We start from the raw sequence: 19,900 nt of genomic DNA, 5'->3' as shown, positions 1-19,900 counted from the left end.
TGGCCTCTCAGAGTTGGTAAGACAACTCCCACCTGTTCATGCTCTCTGTATGTGTGTATATATATCTCCTCAATGTTTCACTCTATATGCATCCGAAGAAGTGGGTTGTGGCCCACGAAAGCTTATGCTCTAATAAATTTGTTAGTCTTTAAGGTGCCACAAGTACTCCTGTTCTTCCTAGGAGAAAACTCTGCACCTGACCTGTGTCTACGGTGACAGATGCTCCTAAGTGATTAGTCAACTCGCCACCCTTCGTTGAAAAAGGCGACTAGTTCTTACCTTCTTCCGTGGAGATGCGGTGGGTCTGCTGCTTAGCCTCCCCCCACATGAATATGGTGATGCCCGAGTCGACACACAGCCTGTAGTAACCTGCGATGAGGCAGGCGAGATCCTTGGCACTGTTTGATTCTAGCATCAGCGTCAGCAACTGTAACGAAAAAAAATGTGTTAGGCCCCCTACGTGACCTGCAGAGATGTACACTAAATAAAAGGACATTCCCCATCTCCCAGATACGGAGAGGTGAATTACAGAGTGGGCCACAAGGAGGAAGGGAAAACAGATTTTTCTTTGATGCCCAGTGTCCTACTGACGAAGGACCAGCCAAATATTTTTAAAAGGAATCTCATTTTCCTTGACCGGGCTGCATCTTTTCTAATGGCTCTCCTGTCTCCCTTTGCATTGTATCCAATGCAAAATATTTTACCTTAAAAGAATTGTCAAGGGACAGTTAAATTCTGATAAATACAGTCTGCTAGCGCGTCAAATGGTTAGGCACTCGGAGACAAGACAGTGTTAAAGCACATTGGTCATGATAGCCAGTGATATACTATAAAAGTAACTAGGAAAAAAAGTCCCACCACTGCATTTATGAGGATAACAGAAACAGCAAAACAAACGCGTCGCTGTCTTTACTAGCATTAAGAATTCAATTAGACCAGGTGTAGGCAAGCTATGGCACGCGTGCCAAAGGCGGCACGCAAGCTGATTTTCAGTGGCACTCACACTGCCCGGGTCCTGGCCACCGGTCCGGGGGGCTCTGCATTTTAATTTAATTTTAAATGAAGCTTCTTAAACATTTTTAAAACCTTATTTACTTTACATACAACAATAGTTTAGTTCTATATTATAGACTTATAGAAAGAGACCTTCTAAAAAAGTTAAAATGTATTACTGGCAGGGGCGGCTCTATGTATGTCACCGCCCCAAGCACGGCAGTCAGGCTGCCTTCGGCGGCATGCCTGTGGGAGGTCTGCTGGTCACACGGATTCGGCGGCATGCCTGTGGGAGGTCCTCCAGTCCCGTGGCTTTGGCGTGCCCACCGCCGAAGCCGAGGGACCTCCCGCAGGCATGCCGCTGAAGGCAGCCTGACTGCCGCCCTCACGGCGACCGGCAGGATGCCCCCGGGGACTTGCCGCCCCAGGCACGCGCTTGCTGTGCTGGTGCCTGGAGCCGCCCCTGATTACTGGCACGCGAAACCTTAAATCAGAGTGAATAAATGAAGACTCGGCACATCACTTCTGAAAGGTTGCCGACCCCTGAATTAGACTGTCAGATCGTTGAGAAGATGGAAGAGCAACGCTCCCGACACACGCCTCATTGGAAGCTGCCATTACCTTCACATCCTGAAGGTAGATTTTTACCATGCTCGCTTTCTCAGACTCTTCGGTAAGCTCTAGCCTGCCGATGTTAGCAAACTCTGCCAGGGGGCTTATGATGTTGAGCTTGTTATTGATAATCTGGCTGATTCCATACTTCGCTCCGACCAGCAAGGCGACATACGATTCCCTGTCCTGTAGCTACCGGAGAAAGGTGGGTTAGAATCCAGCCTTAATAGAAATCTAAACAGGAACCTCGTGACAAGGCGGGACGTAGAATCCTGAGTTGTGCGTTACGGCTTGGCACGTTTCAATTAGGGGAAGCGGCCAACTTTTACTGGCCCCCGAACCTGACTAGTTTGTAGCTCCAGAGACAGCTCCCAGAGACAGAGACTAAAGTGAGATGGAGGCTGCCTGTCTCACCTGGTACATCTACATGGTCACTGGGAGGGTGCTACCCTGCACGGCTGGACGGAGGCGAGCTAGCGTGCTAGAAATAGCAGTGTGGCTGCGGTGGCACGGGTGGTGGCTCAGGCTAGCTGCCCGCGTACGTACCCACAGGATCGGGCAGCACTGTACTTGGGCAGCTGGCCACGCTGGCGCTAGCTGCCTATCCGTGCTGGGAGGATCCTCCCAGCTGCAGGGCCGGTTCTAGGGTTCCCGTACCGTGGGGGGGGGGGGGGGGGGGGGGGGGTGGGGGGGCGTGGGTATTTGCGCGCTCCTGGCTGTTGCTATTCAAACAACAAGCCACCTTCCAGAAGGCCAAAGGCTAGTTCCACTCCTGGAAAATTGGGGATTTTAAGAGTTTAAAACAGTAAAATGTGGCGACTGTGGCCGGTATTTTGCTGTGATTTAGAATTTCTATAAAGGATGAAGACTCTCCAACCTGCTGTTCCGCTGGCTAACTCTGGACACCTTTGCACATAGTTTGGCCTTTCTGACAATCCATCGGGGGCCCCCTGAAGATCTTTTTTTGGGCAGGGGGGAATGTCCCCTTTTCTGCCCCTCACTCTGCCAGCGCCAGGCCTGCCCACCTGCTGTGGAGACGTACCCACCTGTGGTGGAGACACGGAGCCGGTGGGGGATGGCCAGGACTTGGGGTTGCCAGGGCCTCTGTTGAGCTGACGGAGAGTTGTTGGTCTCCCGGGAAGGGACACCAGCCCACCACATGGAGCTCCAGCCCCACTACCCACACTTGGGCAGGTGGGGCTCTTTCATTATATCCATTGGGTTTGGTGGGACTTTAGGGGTTGTTGTTGCAAGATCATGTGTTTAACATCCTGGCTTCCTTTGCCTGCTCCCGTCCCCATCTTTTAATTTACCCCTGTCCCTCGTGGGAATAAAATGCTGGGCATCTTTCTGTCGGTCCTTCATTTACCATAGCTGGTTGTCAGATGGGCTGCGGGCTTCGGCACCGAGCGCTGCGAACCTGGGGCTTGTCGGCCCCAAGGTGGCTCACCGAGGAGAGAGGATTAATGGGATCTCCCTCCCATGGGCATCTACATCCTTTTAAGTGACCCCCCCAGATTCTAACGATCCATTTGTAAGACATTCCGCCACTCAAGAGCCAGGACGGAGCCCCCTTCCTCCCAACGTGGCTGCCCCGTCAATCTCATGGCAGAGGCGCACACTGGGGTGATCAGCGCCCAGGCGCATCGCTACACCCTCCGCTCTCCCGGAGCTGTCGGCAGGGGGAGGGGAACAAGAGTTCTGTGCTCTGAAACGTTTTAGTCCCCTACTGCCCAAGAAAATCTATCTATCTACTATGAAATATTGACATTTCCCTACAGAAAACAGACACTGTTCTGGAAAAATTTAATTGAATCAAAAACCCAATTTTCCACTGACAGGCTAGAGATGGAAAATGTTCAACTCGTCCTACTCAGCGTGAATACGGATAGAGCAATAGTAATCCACTGGTGAGCAGAGCCGTCCCTTGGGTACGGCGAATCAGGGGGACCGCCCCGGGCCCCGTGCTTTGGGGGGCCCCGTAGGAAGCAGGCAGGGAGGTGAGGCGGGTGGGCGAGCAGGGTGAGGAGGCAAACGGGGGGGGGGGGGGGGGGGGGGGGGGGGGGGGGGGTCGAGGAGTAGCCCCCCTACCGGAACCTCCTCCTCCCCCCAGTGCCTCCTGCCCGTCGACAGGCCCCGCCGATCAGCACCTCCCCCCTCTCTCAGTGCCTGCTGCGGATCAGCAGTTTTGCGGGGTCAGAAGGTGCTGGGGGGGGAGCGAGGGCGCAGCGCACTTGGGGGAGGGGGCGGAACTGGGCAGAGAAGAGGGGGAGCGGAGCGGGAGTGGGAAGAAGCAGGGCAGGGGTGGGGCCTTGGGAGAAAAGGGTGGAGTGGGGGCAGAGCGGGGGGGGGGGAGAGTATCCTCTGGCAGATTAGAAACTCGCCACCAATGTCCCGGGCCCCGCACGCCCCTAGGGACAGCCCTGCTGGTGAGTGTTCATTCCAGGCCCCCGTCTCCACCTGGTCCTCAGAGGACATGAGCATCACAACTGCCAGGTCTAGAACCTGGCTCTCTAGCATAAACTGTGGCAGTTCTGCTCTTAGCTCTGGAGGTCCTTGATTCAATCCCATGGGTCAGGCAAGGTTGTGTCATGCCTTATGTCAAGAGACCTTCTTTCAAAGGGAAAACATCAGAGAATCATAGAATATCAGGGTTGGAAGGGACCTCAGGTGGTCATCTAGTCCAACCCCCTGCTCAAAGCAGGACAAACCCCAACTAAATCATCCCAGCCAGGGCTTTGTCAAGCCAGGCCTTAAAAACCTCTAAGGAGATTCCACCACCTCCCCTAGGGAACCCATTCCAGTGCTTCACCACCCTCCTAGTGAAATAGTGTTTCCTGATATCCAACCTAGACCTCCCTCACCGCAACTTGAGACCATTGCTCCTTGTTCTGTCATCTGCCACCACTGAGAACAGCCGAGCTCCATCTTCTTTGGAACCCCCTTTCAGGTAGTTGAAGGCTGCTATCAAATCCCCCCTCACTCTTCTCTTCTGCAGACTAAATAAGCCCAGTTCCCTCAGCCTCTCCTCATAAGTCATGTGCCCCAGCCCCCTAATAATTTTTGTTGCCCTCCACTGGACTCTCTCCAATTTGTCCACATCCTTTCTGTAGTGGGGGGGCCCACAACTGGACGCAATACTCCAGATGTGGCCTCACCAGTGCCGAATAGAGGGGAATAATCACTTCCCTCGATCTGCTGGCAATGCTCCTACTAATGCAGCCCCATATGCCGTTAGCCTTCTTGGCAACAAGGGCACACTGTTGACTCATCCATTTTCAGGGGAGGTTAAATCTTGGCCCAAATCAACGTCAGTGTATTTTTTTTAAATGGCATTTAAAATATTCTCAGATCTTCAAAGGGCATTAGAACCTGCCCATGGAACAATGGACCAATCACATCTGAAGACCCACAAGACCCACACTGAATGCCACACCTGTGCTTTTTAACAACACATAAATAAAAGGATCCTCGGTGAATGGTTTTATGGTCTTGACTTCAAAGGAGCTATGCTGGTTCGCATTGGCTGAGGCTCTGACCCAGGATTTAGAATGCGACTGCTGGAAAGGGCCCAAGAGAAATGCGCACGTTTAGTTGAAGCAGCAGCGCCAACACTCCCGATGGGGAGCGGTCCATAGGCAGCGTTGCAGAGGGGAGCGCAGGGGAGGGATGTGAAGGAAGACATGGGGAAGCTTTACGGATTGTTCCAGGGAGCTGCTCTGATGCAGAACTGGGAGAAAGCGTGAAGGTGGTTGAGGGCAAATACGACTAATGGGTGATAAAGCGAGTGTTGCTGGCAGAACAAATCTGCGGGAGACACCCCAGCAGCAAGTTAATGGGTTGTCTTTGACTCTCAGCTGTTAAAAAAATTAGACATCCTGCTTTACAGAAAGTGCGCTTTAATCAAGACGAGGCTTGGTCAGTTTCAGCATAGCGCTAAAAATGACTTCCATTGCACGAGTTTGTTTTCCACAGCATGGTAACACAACACACAGAAGGGATGGCCAGAGAAAACACAAAGGTTTGCCAAAATCACAGACAAATGAATGCACATACCATTAGGGTGGCATTAAAGATTTTCCCGCTATACATTTTCAGGTCTCCAAGTATCTGCAGGTAGCTCAGACGCACCTGTGTGGCCGAGAGGACGTGCTTGGATTTTAAAGAAAAGAAATATTGCTGAGAAAGTTACAAACCAACCACTGGGACAAGTCGGGTGTGTGGGTAAAGGGGTTTCTAATTTGTTTATTTGGATCTAACCAGACGTGTACAGTGCACAGGACTGGATGGATTTGAGACACACACACAGACAGAAAAAACAACCTCTGACTAGATGACTGCCCTCCTCCTATGCACAGCAGGCAAGAATTCAGTTCCAGGGCACACTAAGGCAAAGCTGGCAGCCCAGGGGGTCACTGGGAATAATCTGCTTAGGAGGAGACCCAACTTTGTGACTTCTGGCTCCCATCTCTGACAACCCTGTTGACCAGGGCTGGTCTACACCTGCAGAAGCAGTGCACAAGCAATGCTAATGCTGGGAGAAATAGCTGCACCAAAGGAGAGGGGACTGAGCCAGAAGAATAAAGAGGTGCAATGCAGCCCCCATGAAGACCAAATAAAATGCAGTAGCAAGGCTGGGAGGACCCCAGCTGGAGAAGGCGGGTGTAGAGCATGGTGCTAAAACCATCTCGGCTCAGTCCCACTGAGGCTGGGCTCAGTGGCCGAGCCGGATGGCTTTCATTGAGTGACCTCACACACATGCATAGGTTCTACCTTTTGTCTCGGGTCCAGTAAGATTTGGTTCCTTTTCATGTGAAAGCTGATGGCTTTCTTGATGTCTTTGCCTTTCATGTTTCGGAGTAAAGTCGGAGATATAAAGTTTTCTATTCCCCAGTCCTTCCTGCCATGAAGACAGAGCAGATGGGTATGGCTCAAAGAGACATTACGGGCTTGTTGCACAAATTCCTGGCTGAGTTTCTCTGGCCTGTGTCATACAGGTCAGACTAGGTGATTATAATGGTCCCTTCTGGCCTCAATCTATGGACTGAGGGTCCGTTCGTAAAGTGCACTTTGCTTTGCTTAAAAGATTATTATATTTTGGTGTCTTTTGGGTTAACGGTTCCCGCCCGTCTAAGATTAGAGGCCAGTTGTTCCAATGGAGAATTTTTCCAACGTAATAAGTATTACTTGCTAATTAAGCACATCATGGAGTTTTCTCTTGATGCGTCTGTCTATTCCTTTGTTAGTCGGGGCATGGCATATTTGACTATAAATAATAAGTCAGTGACAGAGGTGAACACATAACCCAACTGGGGCTGCACGTATTAAGCTACAAATGTCTGGGCTATTACTTCACAATGGCCCCTTTACAATTTTTAGTAGTGATGTTGTTTTACCAGAACAACCCATGCAATAAGCGTGTCTGCCTAGGAAGGGGACATGCACGCTATAGATTTGCTGGGGGCCATTCCTGGGCAGTTATGACTTTGGCTACTGCACTCAGAACTCCCAATAAACACGCCGGCAAGAGGCAACCTTTATTTAAATGAAATCCTGCCCCGTGCAACAATAACTACCTAACACGTTACAGTAGTGCGGCTGTAGAGGCCCACCGGCGGACATTTCTAGCTGTTACACCATGCGAGCAGTTTAGAAGGGAGATATGAGAGAGTTGGTTTTGTGCAGCCATCTCAAACTGCTACTCATCTATCTCTAAAAGGATCTGCATAACCAATATATGGAATCGGTATTAAACAACAAGGACAAAGCACATTCCAATCTACTACCACTGCCCTGACCTAGCCACCTTCCATTTCTCTGGTGCCTATCACAGCCCCAGTACAAAAGATATAAGGGACCTGGGTCAGCTAGAACAGCAGAGAATTTTCCACTTACTCTATATATTTGAAAGAGACTTTCTGCGGCTGGGCGCAGGCATAAATCCGCTCTTGTATATGCAGCGCTGCCAGGCGCAGGGCCACGCTGCACTTCATTTCGACAGCAAATCGCTCCTGAAGCACATCGCTGCAGCTCTGGAACGGACACAGCCAGGTTAACGCGCGCAGGGGGCACGGCAAAGAGGAAGAATGACTTTGCTTGGGTGTCCCCTTTTTGCCTGGCTCAACCATTTTTGATTCATATGTGAAGGGCGCCATAGGCGCCGACTTCCCCGCTTTCCCCTGGGTGCTTGACCCCCACTCTGCCCCCGGACCCGCCCCCACTCCATCCCTTCCATGTGACCCCGCCTCTGCCCCACCCCATCCCACCCCTGCCACAAAGTCCCTGCCCCAACTCTGCCCCCTCCCTGCCCCTATTCCAACCCCTTCCCCAAATCCCCGCCCCGGCCCCGCCTCCTCCCCTGAGCGCGCCACGTTCCTGCTCCTTCCCCTTCCTCCCAGCACGCCGCCAAACAGTTGTTTGGCGGCAGCTGGGGGGAAGCACTGGGAGGTAGGCGGAGGAGCGGGGATGTGGCGCGCTCGGGGCGGGGGAGGAGGATGAGGTGGGGGGGGCTGACGGGAGCTTGGCTGCCAATGGGTGCAGAGCACCCACTAATTTTTCCCCGTGGGTGCTCCAGCCCCAGAGCACCCACGGAGTCGGCGCCTGTGAAGGGCACAAGTAATTAACAAGTCAAGGCTCAGATTAGGAATCACTAAGCCACTCAGAGCCAGATAATGTCCACGCAGCTTTTGGCACCAGTTTAACAATAGTGATTTAAATACACCTCTACCCCGATATAACGCTGTCCTCGGGAGCCAAAAAATCTTACCGCGTTACAGGTGAAACCGCGTTATATTGAACTTGCTTTGATCCGCCGGAGTGCGCAGCCCCGCCCCCCCGGAGCGCAGCTTTACCGCGTTATATCCGAGTTCATGTTATATCGGGTCGCGTTATATCAGGGTAGAGGTGTATCACACTTCACCTTAAATGGGAGGCAAGGCCTTAGGACACAAAGGGTTATCAATACAGTATGGGACATTCCGTTTTCACCTGCAAATAAAGGTATTCAAAGGTAACTGGATCTTCTTGTAGGAGGTCCAACGGATCCTTAGGGATAAAGCAGACTCTGAAGAGACACCGGTAATCATGGGAGTCTTTCCTTTGGACCACCTGGAACAAACAAAATAAAACTGCGTTAAACAATAGCAGCTCCTCGAATCCCTCATTGAATAAACCCATCCTTGACCAGCAGGTGCAATGAATTGGCACAGGGCAGCCCTTCACACGCTACAGAACAAAGCACTCGGCGTCTGGGTTGGGGGCAAGTCGGCCACTCTCTCTAGTGACAAGGAGGCACGAATGACTCTTTGGGAGGGAAGCAACATGAGAAGTAAAGTCAGATGAAGTGGAGGCTACTCCACTGCAGAACTTCATTAAGGACTCCACAACCTCCCAGAAAAGCCATTAAAATGATTGATTTGTACTGGGCTGTGCCCAGAGCCCTAGGTGCTGCACCGTTGCACAGAGATAGGCTCTGCCCCAGCGAGGTTACAGTTTAATTGGGATCAGGGTACAACAAGGGCACAACAACTAGTCCAAATCCAATCACACTATTTCAGCTGGGACAATAACAAGTTGGGGCAAAGGACCTGTACCCTGGTCTCAGTGTCATAAATATAAATCTTGTGAATACGTAATGCTACAAACCCTACACCAGAGACTGATCACATGGCCCTACTATGACAACAGAGGAAAGCACTTAAAAAACCAAAAAAAAGACAGAGAAGATTAAAATGCTATTTGTGCTGCCGAAATGTCAACTAAACCTTCTGAAAGTCACTGGATTATATTAGCATATTTTATTTTGGATAAACCCAGAACTGACTCATCAACTGGCTGGAAAGAGAAGGTCCCAAAGGGTACGTCTATACTTACCTCCGGGTTCGGCGGTAAGCAATCGATCTTCTGGGATCGATTTATCGCGTCTTGTCTAGACACGATAAATCGATCCCGGAAGTGCTCGCCATCGACGCTGGTACTCCTGCTCCGCGAGAGGAGTACGCGGAATCGACGGGGGAGCCTGCCTGCCGCGTGTGGACCTTTGGTAAGTATCTTTAAGTTCGAACTAAGGTACTTCGACTTCAGCTACGTTATTCACGTAGCTGAAGTTGCGTATCTTAGTTCGAACTGGGGGGTTAGTGTGGACCAGCCCAAAGAGACGTATGCCTGGTATTTAGTAACGGGATCTTAACGAGTGAGCCTCCACATCTTGCGCCTGTCTCCCTGACTGGGGAGATGTCCGGGAGTGAGGAAGGGCTGCTCAGATTCTTAGCTCAAAGTTAGGAACATAAAGTACCTGGGAAATAAAGATAAGAAATAGAAATGCTAGAGGTGGGATTTGCAAATAGCGCTCGGGGTTGGCCTAACTCTGCCGGGGCAAAACTCCCATTGACTTCAAAGGGAAGCCCAGCCAGGCAACCCCTCGCCGACTGCTTTGGAAAACCGCCGCCTCGATTTCTTTTTATATAGTCCCAGATAAATGGTCCTCCAGAAAAGGGCACCTCTGAAGGAGCAGGGATTGGCCACACTGGACAGGGCAGGCCAGTGCTCGGAGGTGGTCTAGGGAAATCCTCTTACTAGATGCCGAGCTGGTGGGTCTTGCTCACATGTCCAGGGTCAAGATGATCACCTGGTCTGGGGTCGAGGAGGAATTTTCCCCGAGGTCAGATTAGCAGGGACCTTGGGCGCTTTTCACCTCCCTTTGCAGCCTGCACCACGGACCACTTGCTGGGATCATCTGGGCACGCCACACACAATGTATTCCTTGCCATTGCTGCTGCTTGGCCTCTCCTCTTCTCTGCCTGGGGCGCATGATGGCCTGAGGCCTGAAATGCTTTAGTCTAACTGAAGCTTTTGGGCTCAGTTTAGGGGGATCTTGGTGACACTTAACGGCCTGTGATATAAAGGGGTTCAGATTACATGGCCTTATTGCTACGAAACGAGGGCAGCAGGAAGAAGCGTCAGCAAAACAAGCCGGCCACGAGAGCTGCCCGCTGCCGTCTGCAGGAACGGAGCGAGGTGCTACGAACGTTTACGCTCTGGCGGTGCTGTGTCTCGGTTCCGTCACCAGAGCAGCAAGGCCAGGCTGCCGTGCCGTCACCAGTTAGCGCGCGTGGGACAGGCAGAGCTAGGACGGCGGCGTCTCTGGGGAGGCAAAGCCGCTCCGAATCCCCAGTTTGACGCGGGAGCTCGTGATCGGGTCTCGCACTCAGCCACTGACCTCCTCCTTCCCCCAACCCACCAAATCCCCTTCCTGCCACCCAACACTCCCTCCCCCGTCCCCGTTTAGTCTGCACAACCTGGGCGTCCTTGGAGATGTGTCCAGGGAAATGTCAGCCGCTGGGCCAGGGCTCTTTTCTAAGCGGGTTGCATGACAAAGGCTGCCTTGCTGAGACAGGCAAGGCAGGAGCTCCGCAGGAAGCACTGACCTGCTCGATGAGCTCGTCCTCGTGCAGCAGGTAGAGCTTAGAAATGTTGTACTGTTCTTCCAAGGCCAGGGCGAAGTGCTCAATGCTCTGGATGGAGAGCTTCTCTTTCAAGGTGAGGATTATGTCCTGCCAATGGAAGACACAAGGGACAATCTGCTTTCAGGCATTTTAAATACAACAGCCGGGCATCACTAGGATACGTAACGGGATTGGATGTTAATGAAGAGGCTCTAGATTCCAGCATGCTAACGACAGCTCTGCAAGGTAATCATGGACTTTTCAGCTGGAAGGGCTGCATTTGAGATCAGAGAGACTCCCTTCCCGGACGCTCCCTCCCGCTGCCATGGCACAGTGGTGATGGTTTTCCCACAACCCATTATAGACCAGATGGGGCGACAGGCTCATTTTACTACCACCGTTTGGATACTTCCTTTGACAGGCTCTTTGGGAGCTTGGCATCTTCGCCAGCTCTTCAAGGATGATTTAGTTGGGGTTGGTCCTGCTTTGAGCAGGGGTTGGACTAGATGACCTCTGAGGTCTCTCGCAACCCTAATCTTCTATGATTCTTCTATGATTCTAAGTCTAAATTCTCATGGTACCCAATCCAGGCCATTAACCCTGTCTCTTCTCTCGCTCCAAGGTTCCTCATTAGTTCCTTCTGGACTTCTAGTTTCCTGACCCCTCTATACCTCCCTTATCCCTTTGCCTCTGCCCTTCCAGCCGGCCTGATTTCAGCAACCCTCCTTTGGGTGAATGGCAGCATGAACAGCAATCACTCTCCCACGCTTATTGCTCCACTGCCCTGCTGAAGGTGAAGTCCCAATGCGTTCCCAGGCCTGCCTGCAGATCTTCCATACCTGCTGTACCGCTAGAGTTTATCCTAAGCAATTTTAAAACCTAACGGCTTCATTTGCGAACTGCTGAGCACCTGCAGCTCTATGTCAACCTAGGTGTTGAGCAGGTCCAAAAAAATTGGGCTGTGAAAGCCCAGAGCCTATTTCCATTCTCCACTCCCTGCTCCCCAAATCCGGTAAGCTTTGTATCTACCCATCGGGGGTCCATGTTCTCTAGATCGTCTCGGAGAATCAATTCCTGGTATATTTTTACCTTTTGTGAAGTAGCACAGATTAAATGGAGGAATAATGGTAGCCAACCAAGCCACAATACCTTCACCGTCGTGGTGGTGTCAAATTTGAAAGCCTTCGTCTGTCCATTTTCCAAGTACACCTTGAGAACATTCGGCACGCACAGAAGAGCATTCCCCTGCACAACAAAACAAACTGGGAGGTCAAGTGTCAGCACCGTAGGTCAAGGGTTTTTGGTATTCTGGGACTGCATCAAGGGCTCATCTTTGGTAATGCAACAAATACAGATTTAAATGCAAAACTTTCTCCACCTTGAAATAAAGCCCCATTCACGACATGTTAGCATTATATCTTGCTATGAGACAAAGGACAAAAGAGGCATCAAGTGACAAATTCACCCCGATAAAAATCCCACTCAAATCAGTGGGTCCCACCAAAAATGAATTTGGTCCAGTTCCTATTGCGGGACCGAAGAATGATGATTTATTACAGAGAAAGGTAACACATTTATGCTACTGTCATCGAGCCAAGTTTTGTTGGTCTCACATTAGTAGCCTCAAGAGGCCAGACCCTCAGCTGGGTAAATCCCAGGGGGGGAGGGATAGCTCAGTTGTTTGAGCATTAGCCTGCTAAACCCAAGGTTGTGAGTTCAATCCTTGAGGGAGCCATTTAGGGAACTGGGGTAAAAATCTGTCTGGGGATTAGTCCTGCTTTGAGCAGGGGGTTGGACTAGATGACCTCCTGAGGTCCCTTCCAACCCTGATGGTCTATAATTCTCTGATTAAATCAAACCTATTGGGTTACATATCTCCATTGATTTCAGTGAAACGATGCCAGTTTATACCAGATGAGGATCTAACCCAAAGTGTCCGGTGAGGCTGCTGGCAGAAATAAGACGTTGCTGTTGTTTTGTAACATCAGCTCACAAGTCATCTTGGAATCTATATACAGAGCTTGGGGACAAATTAAAAACCACACGTTGTTGCTGACGCTACATTCAACATGTGTAATGATTATGTTCCACCTTTAGCAATTATTGTAGGCTCTCTTTCTGCTAGTCCAGCCAAGTTGATAATTTTAGTCTTTCTTGGCAGAATCTTGTAGACTATTTAAAAATTAATTCTAAAAATGTAGGCCCAGCTCCTCAACTGGCGCAAACAGTCATTGCTCCATTGACTACAGAGGCACTACACCGATTTACGCCAGTTTAGGATTTGGTCTACAGCGTCCAAATCTACCTAAAATATGTACTGATGTTCACCCTTGCATGACCTGTCTTCCCACACAGAGCTCTGCTCTGAGGATATAACCCAAATCTACCCTGGAAAATGAAGGCTTGAAAGCTTTTGGTCTCATCAATAATTCCTGTTCTAGAACTGGAGTTTCAGATTTCAGCTGCATAAGGGAGCGTTTGGGCTCTTTCCAAATGGGGTTTAGCTCAGTTAGCAACCTTCCATTAAGAGGACAATGACGGTACCGGTCCTGAAGCAGAAGGCTAGGCAGTTGTTGGAATTACACTAATCGTTATGGATGCTCTTTCATCCCAGTTTCTATCTGAAAGGAGTGGCAACTTTTGGATGGAAATGTAGAAGGGATAGATCTGCTGTAGGGAGAGCTGCTTTTCAGGCAAGCAGAAACATACCATACACATTTTGGTTTTGTTGCTATTTTACTGCAGAGCCTGGTTTAGTTTTGAAGTGCGTCTCACTGCACCATTGTTTTGCTCACCACAGAGGATGCAACCGTATTTTGCCTCTGCACCTCTCAGGAAACTACTGGCTTAGTTGTCATTTAAATGACAAGGTTAACGGCTGAGGAAGTCATGGATTCTCCTGCCATCTATCTCCAAAATGACTCCACAGAAAGCAGGGGCTGCAGCTTCACAGCTGGGAATGCCTCTTCAGGAAGCCCATTGCTGGCATTGTCAAAACAAATCTTGCACTAATTGCAATGCAAGCTGGATGTCCCTAAGATTTATGACCAGGAGTTTGCACATGATTAAGTGTGTACCGCACCGGGATGCTTTCCTGAACCGGGATCCTGCTCTGGTTAGATCTGACCCTTTCCTCAGTGGTAGCAGAAACCACAGCACATCTGGCAACAGCTGGCAGGAAGGATAGTGTCTGGAGAGTCCTAGGTAACTGGCAGCCTTATTGGTGGGGAGAATTTTCTCCTGTCCAATGGGCCAGCAGAGTATGAACATCTCTTTATGAGGGACCTCGGGGAACAGGCAGTTGGGATGCTAGGGATTTAAACAGCAGTTTGAGGTGCTCAAAGGCCAGCATGCTGGCAATGTGTGCCCAGGGTCCTGCCCAACTGGCCGGAAATGCCCAGCGGGCAGCCAGAGTTGTAGAGGGATTGATTCTCCAGCAGCGTCTTTGTGCCAAGGGAGACAGGACCAGGTGCCCTCAGAGTTCGCACAAGGGTTCAACACCTGAGGCAAGGGGGTGGTGGGGGTGTCTGGCCGAGCCCCCTCCCGGGAGCCAGTGCTGTACTCTGCTGAGCCAGATCCGCTCGGCACGGGAGGAAATGGGACACAAGGGCAGCCACTCTGGAAAAGGAGAAAGGGCCTGGCTGGGGTGGGGCACTTCAGACACACTTCTTCGTTCTGAAGGGAAAAGGGAGAGAAGCCAGTTTCAAACTTGGGGCCACAAAAAATGGTCCTTTCGCTAACCTGCTTGTGACAAATTTAAGAAGAACTATTTAACAGATTTTTCTGAAACATGACATGATTTCCCTTTAACAGCCAGGAATGGCCCCCCAAGCGTTCCAACTCGGTATCCTTTTCTGCCACATTTCCCTGGCCTGAGCTGCAGACAGATGGCGATACAGACATGCTGCATACTCGGTACGTATCGAGTTGCCTGAAATTGTACAGTTTCTGAACGTTGTTGTACGACTGAGCTACCCAAGTGCGTTTCATATTTCAAGCCAGGCTAGGACGACTGTATACTTCTGTAAATGAAATATCAGGAAGGCAGACGTCTGAGTCCGGCAGACATCTTAGGACTGGTCCACACTGAGAATTTACATCAGCATAACTACTTGTCTCGGGGGTGTGAAAAATCCCACCCCCCCAGAGATGTAGCTATACTGCCCTAACCCCAGTGTAGACAGTGCTAGGTGGAAGGCAGAATTCTTCCATGGGCCATCCTACCGCCTCTGGGGGATGTGGACTACGTACGCCGACGGGAGACCCCCTCCCATAGGCAGAGGTAGCGTCAACACTGAAGCACTAGGCTGCTGTAGCCGTCTAAACGTAGACATATCCTTAGGCAAGTTACAGCAGAGCTACAAAACACAATTCAGTTACATCAGGTCACTTGTCAACACACCTTTAAGGAAACATATGATGCCAAATTCAATAGACGATACAACTCATTAAACTTGATCGCGGTTGCCACGGGACAGGAGGAGGTACCGAGGTTACTTCCTCAGCATGGAAGAACTACGGGAATCAGCACCCGTTTCCAGTGCATTCAAGGTAGCAACATACAGTAACCTGAATCCTGGGCCTTTCCTTGGCCACTCGCGGTGTAGACAAACGACCAAACACAACAAAGGGAATGCCAGGTCGAACGAGCTCACTCTATTCTGTAATTCGGCAGCATCTGCGCCATCCTAACTGCGCTCCATGTGCTCGCCCATTTAGCTCAACGTAGTTCGAGCCGGCCAGCACCGCCCCTGAGCAGCTCTTGTGAACGATTTCATACAGCACCGCACCGACCTGAGTGTGTCCGTTCACCAGCACCTCCTCGGCAAACCGCACTTTGACGGGGTTCGTTTTCAGCCGCGCCCTCTTCTCGGCCGTAAGAAATGACGACTTAGGACCACCCTGAAAAACAACAGCGCTGCGTTTGTAATGTGACCTGCCGCTGCTGAGCGTGAGAACAAGACACACGTGCTGGAGGTCTCCATGACCCGGAACAGGGGTTCGCAGTCCTTTGGGGAACCCGGGCCAGTCTAACCAGTGGAAACACCCAGGGCTGCCAGCCAGTGCCCGTTGACTCCCATGTCACTGGTCATGCTGCACCCTGCAATTGAATTTGGGCTGCCCCCTAATCCAGGCTCACCCTGCGGGGCATCCAGGGTCTCCCATAGAGGCTCATCCTTAAAGCACTGGGCGCCAGGAAGGGGGTTTTTATAAGGCTGGTGTTACTGGCACACTGAGAAGTGACTGGCAACCACTGATCTAGAAAGGTTTTGTCAAAGGTGTCACATGACCACAAAGATGTCCTGTTACTCGACAACAGCCAATCAGCAGACTGTAAATTGACATAGGTTTTAGATAGTTGCATACATTTAGGAACACGCCCACAGCGGTGCATACGTATCCATGTTCCAGATATTCTGTAGCCAAGCCCCAGGGTGAGGCGGTTGTTTGTGCTTATGGAGAGCCTAGCGAGCTGGTTAGGTGCCACATATGATCTCTGATAAACAATTCACTTGCAGGCTGAATCACCAGTACTGACCTTATTTACTTTCACATGGTGACAATTCCTAAAAGCACTGGAGTGTGTGAAAGGGGGGCGTAATCTGTTAGCATCCCTCTAACTGATCTGATCTGGCATAGCAATCTCTCAGGATGCTGCTATGTTCCTATGAGACTCCCACTACATGTAAGTGCTTTACAGAATGATCTTGTTTATTGGAGAAAAGCTATTCACATTTAGGGGAGAAAAGTCTCTTCTCCAAGTGAACAAGGTAATTCTCTATCCCGATGGGACCTGTATAGCGTCCTGCCAGGGAACGAGAACAGACACACTGCAGGGTGCATCTGTGGAGGCCCAGAGACCTGCACCATCACTTCTAGCGTGCCTAGGGCAAGCGAAAGACGAGGCCCCAGCAGAGCTGTTACGTAGCTGGTGATCGGGGGCAGTACCTCTCCGCTCAGTAGGCAGCAGGCCTTTTAGGGGCGAGTGCCTGCCCCAACTAGCCAACGCTGATCTTGGGTATTTGCAGGAGTCCTTAAAGTGACCTGCAAAGGAAAAACAAAAATGGGTTTGTGCCTTAGTTGCCTCTTTCTGATGCGTGAAGGCCTGCGAGACCTTTCCCGTCCCTTTCTCCGCACTTCTCTCTTTCAAAAAGGGATTATTTCCCTTTGCTTGGTTTTACAAGTTAAGCGCTCAGGTCTTGTCTGCCCCATTTTTCTTGCAAGACGCCACAGCCAGTCAAAGCCCTGGAAGATTAACTGAGCGGGGAGTGACTGTGTACTCAGCCTGCTTAATGCCTGTGTAACAACCACCCGAGAAACACGGGGGAGAAAAAAGTCTGATAAAAGACTCCGTCCCCATCACATCTTCAGGAAAGGCCCGAGAAACCTCACATTCGGAGTCTGAGAGCTCTAGGGACGATGCCAGCAAATCCAGGGAAAAGGAGACCTGACACACTTTATACTTCTAAGATTCTTTTAAAAACATAACCTCCACCCCCCAAACGCTTCAGGCCATCTTCATACATCATCGGAAGCCATAAAAGGCACAATCCCAATTTTGTCCTTGCTTTGCAGCTCTGCTTTAGTACGTCTGTCAATCGATCCTGGGAGGCAGTCCGTCCTTCCAGATTTCCTCATAATAAACGAATCCGCCATAAGCGCAAAGGTTCTAACAGAACACTTCAGTTCTCTTCCTAAGGCCTGGGTACTACACAGCTTCAGCCTTAATGGAAGGAGGAAGACACAGTGCGTGAGAGCCAACTTCCTGATTCGGGGCTGGGGGGGGGGGGGAGGCGTGAGTCACAGAACCACCCCGTAGAAGGGGAAAACAAGGTAGGAGGTTTAGCAGCTGAACGTAGCGAGATCTGAGATTGGCCAGACAACCAACGGCAACATGCACTTCAGGAATTCACTTTTCCAAGGAGACGTCTCCTTAGGCTGCGATGGACGATCACGCAGCGCCTGGACAGCAAGGACTAACCTTTAAATTGAACCAATAGGTTCAAAAAAAGCAGCTTGACCACCGCGATAGCTTTAAAGTAGCATTCAGTGACAGGGCACCTGGCCACAGGGTCCCACTATGGAGCTCCCTGATTGCACAGCCGAGCACTCGCTGCAGGACAGCAGGACCTCCCCTGGCAGTCAGGGACTGGGACGTAGCAAGAAGAGAAGATCACGTCCCAGGGAGATCTGAGTTTAGGCTTAACCCAGGTGTAAAAAAAAAAAAAAAAAAATCAGGCTCATCTCAGAAGTGCCAGGATCTTCAGACAGACATTTTTCTCTGCCCCCTGGACGCAGGGAGATCGCAAGACCTTGGCAGCCTTTTCTGGTTCAGGAACGTTACTGCGAGCGCACAAGTGCCGGCTTGCCATTCAAGACAACAAACACGGCCCCAGCTCCTAACTCCAGGACAAGCACATGGAGCGTCAGCTCTAAGGCACTCCCGCGTCCCCTGCACCAGCTCTCTCCAACACACGTCTCCGTGGCTCTTGGGGCCCTGCAGGGGGTGGGCACAGCAGCATCCCGCCCCCAAAATCCACGTGACTCCCCAGTGCACGTTAATGCTGCCCTGGGACCCCGTCACCTGCGTGGGAGCTCTGGGGCAGTCGCTGGGAGAGAGCCCATGACGTCCCAGCCCCGTTGCCAAGGAGCCAGGAAATCGGACTGCGGGGATTCAGCAGCAACGCGGAGGCCTGTGGCTCTCTGCAGAGGGGCCCTTACCTCTGGCAGCTCTCCTGAGGCCAGCAGGGCTGGGGGATGATCCCCCAACACTGCCCCCAAACAGAAGAACTGTGAGGAAATGCTGCTGGAATAACTCACCCAGGGCAGCCCCAGGCCCCAAAGAGGTGCGTGTAGAGCTGTGTGCGCTGGAATGAGTAACAGCTCTTTTGATATACCACTCAACACTACACACCCAGCCTCGCTGTGCTCTGAAACGGGCCAGTCATTCTCGAGGCGCCCCTGTACGTTCCCCCACTTGTGGGCCCAGCCCTGTTACCCATCCTAGGGCCAACGTCCTGTTGCAAAGGAGCAGTGCTAGTGAAAGGGTTAGAGAAATTCAATTTACCGAAGTGCATCGCAGAACAGTAAGAAGGAGAGAGTCTTCGGGTTCCCTGTAATAGACAAATACAATTAGCCGAGCATAGCAGTAAGCAAAACACTGCCTTCAGACTAAGAACCAATTCCAGTAATGTATAGCATATACTGCCCCCTGCATGTTTCTGTTTTACCAGCTCTCGGGGCGGGAGGGAGGAGCACTGGCTTGGCAATGGTCACAGAGAAGGCTGATGGGGTTTCCACTCTGTTCCACCCAGCGCAGGCTACCTTAAATAGAAAGATGCTTTCGCTGCTAGGAGTAGAGCTGGTTGAAAAACGTTGGGTGGAAGAGTTTTCCGTCAGATTGGAAGATGGAGTTTCGCCAAAACTGAAAAGTTCTGGGAATGTGTCAACTTTGACAAAACTGTAACTTTCTCGTTTCGTTGTGACAATTTAGAAACGTTCCGTTTCAGGAAGGTAAAAACATTTCATCTCGACTTTGTTTTGATCAATTTCATTTGGACTTTGATTTATATTAAATCGAATCTATCACATATGCATTAAATATAGTAAATTATATTGAATATTTTACATATTATAAAGTTTGGACATTATCAAAATGAAACATTTCCATGGTCCGGAATCAACATTTTTGGGAATTTTTGTTCCATGGGAAATTTCAGCTCTTTGTTTCAGTTTGGAACAATTTTTCACCCCCCCAAATGTCAATTTCTCATGGAACGGAAATTCTGTTTTCTGACCAGCTCTGTTGAGGAAATTGTGTTAACATTAGCTTGTATGCCAGCGACATTTAC

General features: G+C 50.7%; 1 protein-coding gene across 1 annotated transcript in view; it reads right to left on the bottom strand.

Annotated features, from left to right (window-relative positions):
• Positions 1-268: 268 nt before the first annotated feature.
• Positions 269-19,900, bottom strand: part of LOC113405305 (FERM and PDZ domain-containing protein 1-like) — a 36,744-nt gene continuing 17,112 nt past the window's right edge. Inside the window, exons 4-13 of the mRNA XM_026646368.2 lie at positions 19,117-19,162; positions 15,843-15,950; positions 12,198-12,293; positions 11,031-11,156; positions 8,593-8,712; positions 7,501-7,637; positions 6,379-6,505; positions 5,662-5,757; positions 1,615-1,797; positions 269-427 (exon numbers count right to left, since the gene is read on the bottom strand). Coding sequence (XP_026502153.2) covers positions 269-427; positions 1,615-1,797; positions 5,662-5,757; positions 6,379-6,505; positions 7,501-7,637; positions 8,593-8,712; positions 11,031-11,156; positions 12,198-12,293; positions 15,843-15,950; positions 19,117-19,162 — 1,198 coding nt within the window. The remainder of the gene's footprint in view (positions 428-1,614; positions 1,798-5,661; positions 5,758-6,378; positions 6,506-7,500; positions 7,638-8,592; positions 8,713-11,030; positions 11,157-12,197; positions 12,294-15,842; positions 15,951-19,116; positions 19,163-19,900) is intronic.

The sequence above is a fragment of the Terrapene carolina genome, unplaced genomic scaffold, assembly GCF_002925995.2.
Source record: "Terrapene carolina triunguis isolate 2854851 unplaced genomic scaffold, T_m_triunguis-2.0 Scaffold35022, whole genome shotgun sequence".
In the NCBI taxonomy this organism is placed as follows: domain Eukaryota; kingdom Metazoa; phylum Chordata; order Testudines; family Emydidae; genus Terrapene; species Terrapene triunguis.
The sequence above is the reverse complement of the archived record's forward strand: the minus strand, read 5'-3'. Positions and strand labels throughout refer to the sequence as shown.